The sequence below is a fragment of the Brassica oleracea genome, chromosome C5, assembly GCF_000695525.1.
Source record: "Brassica oleracea var. oleracea cultivar TO1000 chromosome C5, BOL, whole genome shotgun sequence".
NCBI classification, from domain to species: domain Eukaryota; kingdom Viridiplantae; phylum Streptophyta; class Magnoliopsida; order Brassicales; family Brassicaceae; genus Brassica; species Brassica oleracea.
In genome coordinates, this window is record NC_027752.1 from 29,477,214 (window position 1) to 29,492,093 (window position 14,880).

At 31.5% G+C, this 14,880-nt stretch overlaps 1 protein-coding gene and 1 long non-coding RNA gene across 3 annotated transcripts; one reads left to right on the forward strand and one right to left on the reverse strand.

Moving 5' to 3' along the window:
* Positions 1–955: 955 nt before the first annotated feature.
* LOC106293204 (probable xyloglucan endotransglucosylase/hydrolase protein 30) lies at positions 956–4,073 on the reverse strand. The gene is made up of 4 exons (XM_013728863.1): positions 3,732–4,073; positions 3,552–3,652; positions 3,015–3,223; positions 956–1,676 (listed from the first exon to the last, which is right to left on the reverse strand). Exons 1-4 carry the CDS (start codon positions 3,925–3,927, stop codon positions 1,151–1,153), a joined length of 1,032 nt encoding a protein of 343 aa, XP_013584317.1. The 5' UTR covers positions 3,928–4,073; the 3' UTR covers positions 956–1,150.
* A 5,105-nt stretch (positions 4,074–9,178) lies between these two features.
* On the forward strand, positions 9,179–11,155 carry LOC106344095. Of its 2 annotated transcripts, none has more exons than XR_001270113.1 (2): positions 9,179–9,467; positions 9,540–11,155. It is a non-coding gene; the product is annotated as an uncharacterized LOC106344095 (long non-coding RNA). The 2 variants fall into 2 exon arrangements; XR_001270114.1 differs by having other exon boundaries at positions 9,654–11,155.
* The last annotated feature ends 3,725 nt before the right edge of the window (positions 11,156–14,880 follow it).

The following is a 14,880-nucleotide window of genomic DNA, read 5'->3' on the forward strand; positions in this document are numbered from 1 at the left end:
TTTCCTCTCGAAAGACCATTAGTTTTTCATTATATTTTATTTGTCGTATTTTCTTTTACAATATAATCAATATGTTTCTAATCAATTTCTGTAAAACAAAGTGTTCAAAAGCAAGCCAGAAAAATTGTAGCAACGACGTCTTCTCTTCTTCTTAAATGTTTTTAGATCTCGAAACTCTATTTTCCTTTTTTGAATTTTTTTTATCGTTTCTAAGCAGGCCAGAAATATTATTTTCGCTTTAGCATTTCATCCGCCAAAACCTTGTTATAATACATAATTTCTGTAATTATTTGGGCATGTATCTTTGAATCAGGACATAAAATTGATTTTTTTTTTCCGGCAAACGGCTATTATATTACTCAAACTTGAGGTAGTCTGGGAAGCCAGACCGGAATAGAACAACCAATAAAACATAAGGATCTATGAAACGAACGTGCATTCCTAGCTAACGAATCTGCAATCTCATTCTGCGTCCTTGGAAAGTAACTGATCTTGAAGTCCGAAAAACATAACCGAAGAGTTTGAATGATTTCCAGCTCAGTTGAGAAGTTGGGCCAATCTTGTGGTTGTTCTATCATTGCAATCAGGTCCTTGCACTCCGTCCCAAACCTCTGACAGGTCGAGTGTTGTATCATACTCTCCATTGCCCACTTTAGCGCTTCCAGTTCTGAGTGCAGCGGTGTCTCTCTTCTCCGCAAGTTCCTTGACCCCATGAACTGTATCTTCCCCATTGTATCATTCCAAACCCATCCCATTTCACTAAACTGAGTTGTGGAGGTCCATGAACCATCCACCGTACAAATATTACCCAAGCTTAAAATTGATTAAACATAGAAATTGCATCGATTCTATTTCCCAGCTTATAAAAGGTACTTTGTACCCTAACATGTGGTCTGTTATGTGAACTTTCAACATTGTTGTTAAAAATTTACTTCTTTTTTTTACCAGATACTTTCATATATTTCAAATTTATTTGTAACAAAAACCAAACTTGGTCTTACATATAACATTTTGATATGTTTTTATAATTTACATTATGCATCTAACTCTGCCACATTCTCTATTTCTTTTTTCATATCTTCACTCTTTTTTTTTTCATTTTTACTCACAAATGAATTTTAAATAGTAAACAACAAAAGAATATATATTATTATAAAAGCTTTCTCTCATCGGGATCACTCTCAATCTCCGGCCTTTGTTGCCGACGATTCCTCCGCCGTTCACGGGCCTCTGTGCCACCAAATTTCAACCTCCCTGTGTCCCTAAACCTATCCTTCTCCGCCGGAACAATCACGCACTCCGGTGGTGGCTCTGGATACCTAACCGTATCGTAACAATAAGAATAATACATAAACCGTTGTCGGAATCTTCTCATGGCGGCACGTTGATGTGAATTGATGGCAGAGTAATCTTGCGACTCAAGGAACTCGACAGAGTCAGCGCAATCAACAGGAACTTCTTGGATGGGATCAACGGAGCAGCCATCGAGGGAGAAAGATTTGAACTCGGCGACAAAGGGGGCAAATTTGTAATTAGCTTTATATTTTCCGCCGGAGGTTGCCCAGTCGGAGGCATCCCAGATGGTGGCGTAAAGAGCCATTGGCTTCGCTGGATAATCGGCTCCCATTGCTTCACTTCTTATCACTTCTCTTATTGGTACATCATCAACCCAAAATCTGATAATTATTTCAATTAATTAATTGGCCACCAAAGAAACTTATGTTTATAATAATAAAATCAGTTATAAATTGAACAACAAGGAAACATACTGAAAAATTAAATGATAGAATGAAAAATTAACAATAGCTAACAGAAATAACCTGAAACATGATAAATATTTTAGTTTTTATATTTTTGTCTGGCGACAAGTTTTGTTAGTTCTGATTGAAATGTTCTTTTCAGTTATTAGAAAAAACGAAAAAAAATTCAGTGAAGATATAGATGCAATAATAAATACTAGTAAGACCATTTAGACATGTTGAACAATGATTCAACAGCTTAAACCAATGTAATGAGACCGTTGATTGAATAGAAAATATATGTAAAAATCACATAAGCAACATGTTGAAATAATTGGATGGGGTATGCAGTGCCATGTATTCTCTTTTTATTGGTTGTCAAAATTTTAATGATTTTTATTTTCACCAAATTCTTCAAACTCAATTATTTTATAATTTTTTTTAAAAAAATTATATCAAAATTCATCATTTGTATAATCTAAAAACATTTTTCATAGTAATTATTCTTTTTAACTTCTAATCCACTATTTTGATGTTCTTAAAATACTTTTTGTTAAATGGATATTAATAAATCTTTTAATATCTAAAACTATTATTATTATATACCAAATTAAAAATGATATGAAAATGAATTAAAATAGAGAGGTATAGTGATGAATTTTATTACATAAAAATATACTAGAGATTAAAAAAAATGAGTTTGAATAATTAGGTGGAAAAGAGCAAAATGATGTCAGTGGTAAAAAAAAAAAAAAAAAGAGTGTTAGAATAAAATAAAGCATTGCTGATTTTCTAAATTACTAATTAAACGCCATTTAGGCCTTAGTTGTATTCTCGTTAAAGTTATTTTCGTTTTTTGTTTTATTAACTATATTTCTGACGTTTCTTTATATGAACCGGAAGGTCAATAAAAAGTCCTATATTTGAACACCTAATTCGGCTTTTAATTAAGACGCTTCGCGTGATGATTTACGTGTCAAAAACTATAAAGCTAAGCTGATGTTTTTACAGCAGTACGTAATTAATTGTTCTAGAAAAGCTGATTCTCTTTCATTTTTGTAATTTTGTATTAGATAAAAAGAGAAAAAAGTAAACCCAGAAAAAAAAAAGAGGGAGAATAATGTAGATTCATTAACTATCTTAGGAAGAAAGAAACGTTTTCTGAAAGACAAACATTCTTTTCTTTTTTCATGAAGCTGGTCATATAATTATAACCGGGTTTAGTCAACGCTGTTCAAGCTAAACCGAGAAAAATGATCGATTAAAAAAACTTACATGATCTTGTGAGGAGTCCAGAGGATGCTGTAACGATGAAACTCTTTAGAAGGATCGAACCAGAGACGATATCTCTCTTCGCGACCTCTAGGCGTGCTTCCATTTCCGTAGAGATTTGTCTGAAACCTCCATGGCTTTCCTTTTATGTTTCCCAAAAACTCTATGTCTAACTCGTCGTGTGTTTTCTGGAACACGTCTCCGTTTGATGTCTGCAGATTAAAAATTAATAATCTCAATGTCATCATATTAAAATTAAGTTGGATCTAATGAAACATAAACCATTTTCTCGGGGGAAATTATTGACTATTTTCTATGCAGAAAAGGAGATTTCTTCTTTAACCAAATGAGTTATATTCATGATCCTCCAAGAATATAATGAACACTTTGGTCAAAAAAGAAAATTTTTTTACCATCATGCAGATCAATAAAAGAAAGAAAATGCAGATCAATAAAAGAAAGAAAAGAAAAACTATTTTGTTATGAAAACAGTTTTATGCTAATCAAACAGAAAAAGAAAACAAATGCCCAGAGACTTACATAAAAGGCGACGACAACGCCGGCAGTATAATCGGCGGGAAGTTTGATCATAGAGCTGTAAAATCCATGTTGATACATATTCGATGATATGAAACCAGAACCTAATCATCATCATCAAACTGTGATCATAAAATAAAATAAAGAACCCATGTGTAAACACACACATAAAAAGGTATATACCGGTGTACTTATCGAGGAGGAGGCGAACGGAGAAATCATCAGGAGAACGGACGAGATTGGCATCACCGAATAGAGGAGAAAGTGATTCTTCGAAGCTTAAGGTATTGAGATTCGTAAACGCTGATGATCTCAAACCCAAACACAAGAAGACAAAGATGATGATCGAGAAGATGAGATTGTACGATAATTTAGACATTTTTTTCTATATTCTTCCTGGGATTAAGAAGAGATTAATAATTTTCTGTTTATTAAGTACACATCATCTTTTGACATAAGAGAAGAGAGGTTTGCTTTAAACCAAAAACAAAAAAAAAAAGACAAAAAAAGAGAAGAGAGGTTTGGTCTTTTGGTGAGAGAGAATTGCTCTTTATCTTCCACTCTCGTGGTCTTAATTTATAATTCAACATTTTTTTTCTTCTCTCTATTTTCCGATTCTACCCTTCTTTTTAATTATGCAGTTGTTTATTATTGCATACTACTACTATTAAAGAGTAAATATAGTAGAAACATTTAAATGTGTATTTAATTAAAGAGTATATATAGTAGAAACATTTAAATGTGTATTTAAGGAATGACCAATCAAGAAACAACAAAAATGATTTGAATCAGACATAAAATAAATTATCCGACAAATTGATTATTAAAAAAATTAGAATGTCTATATTTAGAGAGTTAGATTATTTAGAAAAACATCTAATCTAAATTGAACTAAAGATAGTTTTTTTTCTCAGAACGAACATACACTTATCTATGCGTCGTTTATTTGATTATTATCTTTCTAAAACCTAAAAACTTGATACAAAGAAGGATAGTACCCCTAAAATATAAGAAAAACTAAACTAAAAATGTTTGTCTATTAATAACTAAAATCCTTAATTAGTCTATGTTTCACTCGTCAAATAAGACCACTGTAGTAAATACCAAACAAAAGTTATTATCAATTTCAGTCTCCTAAGTTGCATTTTCTTCCGAAATGGATTATCAACATGAAACCCTCTAATCTGATACAAATGCGTGGTTGTAAAAATGTTATAAGATTTTTTAAAATTAGTTGTTTGGAGCCAAATGTTTGATGATTTAAGTGATTTTGGATCTAAAATTTTATGAGTGAATATCATTTGAAGTTCTCTTATCATTCCCCAAGAGCATTTGAGGTTTTTGTAAAGTGAATTGATGATGATAAAAGATCTGGATCGGCAATGAGTATAGCAATGGAAAATAATGGAAACTGAATCAAAGTATGATATACCAGGGTCGGTCCGCTCTACGGGCGGGATATTAGTTAATTTGATATTCACTAAATGTTCGAGTTGAAATTTGTTTTAAGATTCAAAAATTTGGTTATCTATTATGTGTTACTTATTAGTATGCGGTGGTATAGTTGTTTTTCGATTATTCTTGCTTTGGTATTGTATCAAATTAACTAATTGTCCAACTCATAATTATAGATGTACAAATGTGGATTTGTGATAAAGTTTGATGACGATACTGCTTTTTCTTTTTAATTCTTATTCATAGTGGAGTGTGCATGTGTCAGAAAGAGGCCTATAACAACTTTTATGTTTTTGCGTATGGATTTTAAATATATATTATTTTGTATAATGCATACTTGCTCTACAACATTTGCTTGTAAACTAAAAAAACTGTTTTCTATATTTTTAAAAGAGAAAATATTTAGTCTATAATATAACATGGACATATGTATTGACTATATATAGAAGTTGGGTGTTATTTTAAAATGACATATGTATAGAGGTTTTTCAACCATTACTTCACTGGCACAAAACATTTATAACTGTAAATATCTTCTTTTAAAAGCAAAACTAATAAAAACGTGTACAACAAATGTATTTTGATATATATTATATGCATCAAGTTATAAAGGTTGGAAACATTGCAAAACTGTTTGGAGCAAAGTTTTTAACTTCACGATCTTCATCTTGACATCAGTTCAGTGTCGGCCCTGGCTACAAGCAGAAGAGTCATGGGCTTCCAGCCGACACGATAATAAGTATTTTCGCGGCTACATATTTATAAAAAGTGACTTCAGCCTAGTGGTTCTAAGAGAAATTACCAATGCTAGAGGTACTGGGTTCGATTACCTCTGACTGCATTCATTTATTTTGGCTCCAAATATAAAATGGGACACGTGTCACTCCCGAAAAAATGCGAACATTTCTTTATATATATAGATATCCAATGGTTAATAACAGTGATCAACTGCAACGTATTGAATGTATACGACAAGATTCTTCAACTAAAACTTCCTTAACGTAGAGATATGTACATAATGATAATTAACTGGCCAGTGGCTTATTGTTTCTAAAAATTGTTTGAAATTTGATTACTATAGCATTCAGTTTACCAAAACGTTACTGGCATAATGGTAGTATAAGGAAGTTGGTACGAATTATTATTTTTTTCAAATAAAATTTCCAAAGAATAACTCGGATTTAAGATCCGTAATTTACATAGTAATAAAAATACTACGGTTTTTCTCAATTCACTAGAATAATTTTTGGAATTTCTAATATGATGTATATATATATCTATATTATTAAAACTGAAGTACAATTTAGTGTTGTTTGGAAACATAAATAGTAATATAACTGAGAATTATTTGAAAACGAGAATATCAGTATTACATTAATTGTATTTCCATATTTCACTCATATTAACAAATTTATTAATTATATTACCTTAACAATATTTCACATCAATAATTATATTAACATAATAATAATAATAGTATAGATTTTTATTTATTAGTTAATCAATATTAATTTTGTGTCAATTATAAAATCACAAAGTAAAATAACTGAGTTTACTTTGTTTAACTAAAACATTTTTTTTTAATTTTAATCGGTAGAAAATTACGTAGCCAAAAACATAATTCAAAGACATGTTTTGTGAATAAAATCATAACTTAAATCAAAATAATAAAAATGAATTACATTTATTGTCACTTAATTTTTCACTCAATATAATTGTCTTACTAAATAAATAAAAAACTCTTTCTATTTCACTTAATTTAGCAAAACACATAAAATTTTTTTTTTATTAGTTTATAAAATCAGTTAGGCATGAACACTAGATATTAGGCCTGGGCGTTCGGGTACCCGTTGGTGTCCGGGTCGGGGTTTTCGGATTTCAGTTCTCTTTTATAACACCTCCTAGATCCCATTCAAGTAAATTTGCAAGTACGGGTCGGGTTTGGATATAACACATCGGGTTCGAGTCGGTTTTGTATCACATCATAAAACCCATAAAGTAATCATATATCATTCGGATTCGGATTATATCGGATCGGTTCGGATATATCCGAAATAAAATCTAAAATTTAAAAGTAAAACATAAGAAATATATATTTATTTATTTATAATTAAGTATTTAAGGTAGTTATTTAAATTTTAAATACTTATTGTTAGATAACATATCAAAATAAATATGAAATTGAATATTTGAAGTATATATTCATGTTTCATATAATTATATTGTATATTATTTTGGATATTCAGATTAGTTTCTTCGGATATTTTTTTCGGATTTTTCGTTTTTTCGGTTTTTCGGGTTCGGTTAATAACACTTCGGGTTCGGATATTTTTGTATCACCTTACAAGACCCGTTCGGATATTTTTTACATTTCGGACCAGATACGGATAGGGTTTTTCGGTTCGGGTTCGGTTCGGATTTCGGATTACGGATATTTTGCCCATGCCTACTAGATATCCACTTAGGTACGAGTTGTTCTTTTCGGGTATCGTTTTTTTTGTTTTAAAATTACTCCCTCCTTGAATATTATAAATTTATGTGTAGGTTTTGAGTTGAGTCCTTTTGAGTTTGGATGAGTTCGGTTCTGATGTATATGACCATAAAAATATCTAAATAACCAATGTACATATTATGAAAAACAAATATTAATGTACAAAAATATAAGGTTAGGATATTTGTACCAAAAATAATCATATTATCCGATTCAATCCAGGTCTTTTGAATACAATTAGTTATATTATGACATATCTAAAATATAAATCACTAATTATGAAAAACAAATATTAATGTATAAAAATATAAGTATAGTGTTATTTTAGTAATTTCATTAATTATATTACTTTAACAATACATCACATCATTAATTATATTTACTCTAACAATATATCAAATCATTAATTATAATATACCATAAAAGTAATAATGCAGATTTTTTATTTATTAGTTAATCAAGATTAACTTTGTGCAATTATAAGAAAAATGTAAGATAACCAAGTTTTTCATATGGTTAATAGTTTGGTTTAATCTGTTTTACTAAAACTTTCTTTTGTCTTAGTTCCGATTGGTGAAAAATTACATAGCCAAACATATAATTCAAAGGCATATTTTATGTGAACAAAATGATAATTTAAATCAAAATAATTAAAAAGTATTACATTTATTATCACTTAATGTTTCACTTCATATAACTATTTTACTAAATAGAAAATTCTTTCTATTTTTCTTATTTTTGCCAAATATATAGAAAGAATTTTCTTTTTAATTTATTTGCGGAATCAGTTAAGTATGGACATTCGGATACTCATTGAGATACAAGTTGTTTCTTTCGGGATTAATTTTTTTGGATTTTGAAATTAGGCGCCACTTGGATATTATACATTTATGTATGAGGTTTGAGTTGGGTCCTCCTGGCTCTGAATGATTTTGATTCTGATGTGTAGAAACATAAAAATATCTAAATAACCAATATATTTGAAAGGGGTTCGTATATTTGTACCAAAAATAATCTTATTACCCGATTCAGTCAAAATCTTTTGAATACAATTAGTTATACGATGACACATCTTAAATATATAACATTAATTATAAAATAACGAATAAAAATTTATAAATCCATAAAAATTAACACTCGCATGGGCGTGCGGATCAATCTCTAGTATATATTAAACCATTTGCTGTAATATGTTATATTGGGAGTTTTTTTTTAATTATTATTGGGAGTTAGGACGTGTATTTTTTGTTTCCTTCTTTTGTGTTTTAACGAAGTTGTGCATTTAAATGTTTTGGTTGTATATATAGATATATACAAAATGTTAAGAATTTAAAACCAGTTACGAAAATATTGTTTAAGATTTTATGATAGAAATGATGATATGATAAAGCAGATATCTACAATCAAGTGGTGTATATGCATTTAAACGGTTCCTTCCGTATACAATTAGAGTAAAATTAGTAAATAATAATAAAGTTACCTTCTCTTTCTTCTCCTTACGCCACATCACCTCATAGGATGGGGCGTTTTCCGCCACGTGGCAAGCTTCCCGAGTGAGCGTTTTGTTTCGAGCTTCAGCGGATCGCGTCACATTGGGCTTAAGTAAAAACCTTACACAGGCTTCATTTGATTCTGTACAAAGTAGGCCCATGAAGTAAATACCTTTCTTCACCGTAGAGTTTCAAACGACTGATTGAAAAAGCTGAATCCAAACGATTCCCTTTCCAATTCCCCGACGACGTTACAATCTGCAGTTATGGCCTTCAGGAAACAAACCCCACAATCACCTTTGTATCTTCAATACGTTGTTCTCAGTTTATAATATAAACCTTCCCAGTTGCCTCTCCAATTTCCTTCGGATTCATCTCCACTTTTACTCTTAGACAAGCTTTCCCTAATGACAATTTCGCAGCCTCAATTATCCAGAAGGCAGGCAGCCCGGAATTATCCATATGCTGCTGCTAGATTCCAAGGTATTTTCATTTGCCCCTAATTATATCTTTGTTGGTCTCACTATATCTTTTGTTCAAGCGTTTTCTTCTCAGGTTAAGCTTGGATACGTTTTATGTGATCAGTTTGTTCGTGAAAGGAATGTGAGCTTACACCTCCAGTCACGGGCATATTAAAATTTACTCTCTTTTACATGTTTATCTAAACAGTTTTGCAAAGAAATTTTTAAAGACCCAATTCTCTCTTCTCCGGTTGCAACCAAAGGCATAAGCGTCAACGAACTTGTGACATGGATGGTTTTTGGAGAGGTGAGATGACCGACCGAAGCGTTGTTGGTTGGATTCTTAGGGATGGGAAGGGAGAAATGAAGTGTCTTAGAGAAGCCTCATCTATTTCGAGGTCCTTTACTGACTTGTGAGATGAAGCAGAAGCATTGATATGGAGTGTTATTTGTATAATTGGGCTATAAGAAATTCTGAATTTTACCACCTTGGCTCTGACCAATCTGAAGTTAGGGGTCAGCTATTTCAAGGAAAGTGACATCTCATAATTCAATTTATACTTTTGTTTGCTTAGCGTGTAAGGATATTGATGAACTGCAGCAGAAAACGGAGATTTTAGTAAGCATCGCAGATGGATTCTGTTAATGGTGTGAGTTTCGAGTTCGGCGAAGCAAATGGTTTACTCTAAAAGTTTGCGGGAGAAAAGCCTATGTAAAAGTCACTGGAATCTCTTAAAGCAGAACTGAAGAATGTCAAGAGATAGCACTGTGGAGTTGAAGCGAAGGAGGCTGAAATCGAATAAGTGGTTAGAGATCTCCATCCGGAGCGTAGCAAAAGTGAGACTGACCTAGAACAATGTGTGGCAGAAAAATCTGAAGCAAACGCCGCTTACGAAGATATGATGTCAACCTTAAATCAGATATCTTCGAGATAGAAGCTGCTCGACGAGAAGTTGAGCTACATTTTGAAGGTCGCACCAGATAAAGTCGAGGAAGCAAAAGCTGCCGAGGTATGTGCTTGACCACATAAAGTCAATGTCTGAAAATTCAACAGTTGCCCGAATTTGTAATACCGCGCCATCTGAGTGTGGAGCTAAGAGCATCACACTATGTCAGGAGGATTTTAAGTCGCTGAGCGAAGGAGCTAAGCTATTCGATAAGTTGGTGAATATGAAAGTGGTAAATATGAAAGTGGCAGCTGCGCTGGCTCAGGTAGGCGCAGTTAGAGCTAGCGAAATCAAGACACTGAAAAAGTTTGAGGCACACAAGAGGAGATTGAGAAGCTAAAGACTGCGACAGAAGACACACTGGATAAAGAGTATGCAGTTGAAGGAGAACTCGGGAGGTGTCAGGTAAGATATCTGAATAAAGCACAGAGGAAGCAGCTTCGAGGATTATTGCAGAGGCTGAGGCGATGATTCTGCTGAATCATCACCACAAAGTCACTACAAAGCTACGAAACGTAAACAAATCCACACAAACTCGAGAAGACAAAAACTTTTGTGGTATATAAAACTGGTTTTACCGAATTTAAGTGTAATAGTTAATAGAAATAAGAATCAAGTGGAATGGAGTTCTCCTTATCTCTATGGAGAGAAACCCTTTTTGATGTATACTTTCTTTTTAAGAGCTGAGAACTTTCGTTGTGGTGAACTTTTCGTTGATGTATACGTTTGGTCTTTAATGTGAAAACTGGTTTGTTGCTGTAAATTGGATGAAAGCTATTTTTGTTGTTTTCTTTTGTCTCTTTGTTTGTTGTAGCTAAGGAAGTTATCGATAAAGTTTTGGAGAAAACCTGGTCATGCTCTGAATGATAGAGACAACAAAACATAGAATGATGTTTTCATGTTTGGCCAACCACTGCTCCTGGTTTTTGGATTCTCAATGGTTCGTGTACAATAACATTTAACTTTAGAGGATCTTATAGAGACTGTCTCAGAGTTTTGAAGAATTATACGATAAGTTTATGATCACATGATCTGAACCGCTCACACTAAAATCACCCGATTCACTCGCACGAAACTCTACGATCTCATATGATGTCGCTATTATTTGTGGTACCATTCTAAATATATTTTTGTTTTCACTAAATTATAAAAAATTAAAAATGAATTTTATTTATTTTCACAACCGAAACAAGTATCCAGTTAAAACATATTCTATTGGATATCCGGCACTGATTATCTGGATGGTCTCAAAGCAATTTGGATTGTAAAATTGTCAATCTAGGCGACACGAAGAAGATCACTCGAATATTTCCAAAAACCCATTTATCTGATCCGTGCCGGACACTAGATTAGACTCTCGCACTGTTCCTTCTCGGCAATGAATCACGTTTATATAGGAGAAACTATACAGTGTCTCACACTTTACATTTGTCTTTTTATAAGAAGGTTTTTGGCTCTTCATCTTAGTTAGTTTGGATTGTGATTAGATTTCCTCTTTTTAGTTTTTAAGTGAAAGCTTTGATTCATAGATTTAACAAGGACGTTGGAAATTAGATTGGGTTTGCTGGCTTGAATGTCTAAGAAGCACGATTATTGTAGCAACGACGTCTTCTCTTCTTCTTATATAGAAAATATAATTACATACAACTATAAAAAAAACTCTAAAAATATATTTTTGTACAAAAGTTAAATAATTAATATTATTAAGTACTCATTCTTATCTAAGTAAAGATCAAGATCCATGCTTGCGTGATTGGTCTTTGGTGATAGCTTTGTAAAAGAGGTTACTGAGGAAACATGTATATTACGTAAACAAAATGACGCCTACATTCGATTTCGAATGAAACTTCAAGTCAATACTGCAAAGTTGTAAGATCTTTCCTTTTCGAAACTCAACAAAGGAAAATTTTAATGCATGACAACATAATATTTCAAAAACAAAATAATTCAGAACACTATAGAAGGCAGATATAAAACAAAAAAAAACGAAGCATGAGTTCAAAAAATTAAAACATGGTTAGATACATGGTATTCAAACTCAAAGACCATAGCATTTCAATCATGAAGCAAAATTATCCAACATGTATTGTTAAATACATGCAAATTAACAAAATACTTAAACTCACGAAGATAGCACTCCACTCACAAAACAAGAAACATCTCTGCGCGAAGCACATACCAACCACTATCTAACTTTATTTTATTTTTATATAATGGAAACTATGTAGATACCAACTAAATTGAGAATTTTGGGAAGAACCTCACAATGATGTTAAAAGGTGTTAAAAACATATAAAATGCTCTCATTTATTTAGTTTTCTCTGTATTTTTCAAAAAAAAAGAGTTTTTAGAATAAAAAGTAAATTCTCTTAAAAAGAGAAGGTTTAACTAATAAAAATATCTCTAAACAATGAAAGTTCTAAATCATAAATGTAAAAAAAAAAAATTAATATGAAGCAATCTCTCATATATAAAAAGGTTTCATTGGAAAGTTTGTTAAGCCATATTAATAAAGATTTAACACTACCAATAATAACATTCAGTAAGAAAACACTCTCAATAAAATATGTCAAATAAATATCATAATTTTGGTACTGCTGAGGTGAATTTGAAAACAATTTGTAGAAAGTAAGTAACTTTCATCCTTTTGTACATTATATTATAAATGTAAATTATTATTAACTAAAACATCCACATGCCTTTTATTATGCAAGGATTTATCGCACCTAATCATGTACGTCATTATGAAGCTTTTCTCAAGCAGCTCCACCTCTATAGACTCACCAACTTCTTCGCGAAGAAGAACATAGGTGACCTACCACAAATACACGAGTGGCTTTGCTCACATCTTTATTTCGAAGAGTGAAAAGAATATCTGGATAATTTATCAATTCAGATCTGGACAATGTCGGACAATGATTAAAGTTTCACTTAGTGGATTCAAAATAGAGTCGAAGACAAAGTATTTAACAAATATGTCCATAATGGAACTCCTAATTTGGTGCTTTAAGAGGATAATCATAAAAAAACACATGCATTTAAGTGTTTTATTTTGGAACATCAATTTTATTTTATGTTTTAAGTTAAATTATATTTACTTTGGTGCAACAGTCAGCTATTTATTTTAATGTTATTTCATTAATCTATAAAAATCACTTATGCTATTTTTCTTTGACCTGAGCAACTACAAAACAAAATAATACACTACTATCACTAACCACTATCAAATAGATCAAAAAAATCAATTATCAACTCATCAAAATACAAAATATACGAACCCGGCGCGTAGCGCCGGAATACCACTAGTAAATTATATAACTGGTGTACTCTATGTATTTTTTTTTAGCGTCTGGTCAACGATGAGAAATATTACATAGACGATAGAATGGTTACGTGTATAAAAGGGTAGATTAGTCATTTCCGCTGATGAGAACCAAACTGAATGACATGACAACTAAGTATTCAATGGAGTATGAAATGGACGTCAAAGAGTCTTTTATCTGTATTCCCATGCAGACTGTACATTATAGCCAGTCATCTTCATCACTAAAATATGATTTTATATATAAATATATAATTTTGCGTGTAGTTGCTCACATTAGGTAGTTACACTAATCAACACTTTAACTTAATGAAAAGGTCTTTGACAACAAATAATATAAAAGAAGGTATAGATTCCAAAACTATGGACAGCCAAACGTAAACATTTCCATGCTCTCTTTTGTACTTTAATTAGTTATGATTTTCTATCATAATACTTTAATTAGTTATGTTTCCTCTTTCTATATATCTTTTGTTCACTTTCGCTTTATATACGTATTCACAATATTATTATGATATTCTTAATAAATTCAAAGATTGGGCAGCGTCATGAACATAATAAGATAGATAATGGGAGTGATTGGTTGGGCTACGTAGAAAAATTATTTTAGAATTTATGCCGCATAATTTTTTGATTTAGCTTTAAAAGATATAGTTTTAAAATTTTCTAAAAATAAAAAGATGGGACTTTAAAAATAAGATTTTTAAAACCATTTGTTTTTTTTGTTTTTTTGTTGTATCTTTATTTTTTTGTTGTATCTTTATTTCTACATGATTGATAGTTTTTAATGGTGTAGATAAAAATTAAAGTTAAAGTTTTCTCCTCCAACCCAACCAATCACACCCAATGATTAACATAACATTACTTTTGTGGTGACAAATTTCAGCATAATATACTGATACATATTACGCATTTGATTAGCTTTTGTCCATTTCCTTTAGTTAGCCGCACCAGATACGTCACATCTTAAGCCAAAAAAAAGATACGTCAAATCCCCATAACACCCAAATAATTATTATATGAGTAACCAGTTTTGATACTCTTATATTTACGCGCGAGCCACTTTAGAATAATTCTCAAAAAGACCTAAATGAAGTACCGAGACCAGACGAAAGAAACTAATCCACTACAAGAAAACAGCGGTATTCTGACGGACATTCCGACGG

Bases quoted from the DNA above. Each gene is read 5' to 3' on its own strand.
- LOC106293204 (XM_013728863.1), bottom strand. From the start codon at position 3,927: ATGTCTAAATTATCGTACAATCTCATCTTCTCGATCATCATCTTTGTC. The intron at 3,224-3,551 runs GTAAGTCTCTGG...TTTAATCTGCAG, and splicing joins GCGTTGTCGTCGCCTTTTAT to ACATCAAACGGAGACGTGTT. The intron at 1,677-3,014 runs GTAAGTTTTTTT...AATAATTATCAG, and splicing joins TGGACTCCTCACAAGATCAT to ATTTTGGGTTGATGATGTAC.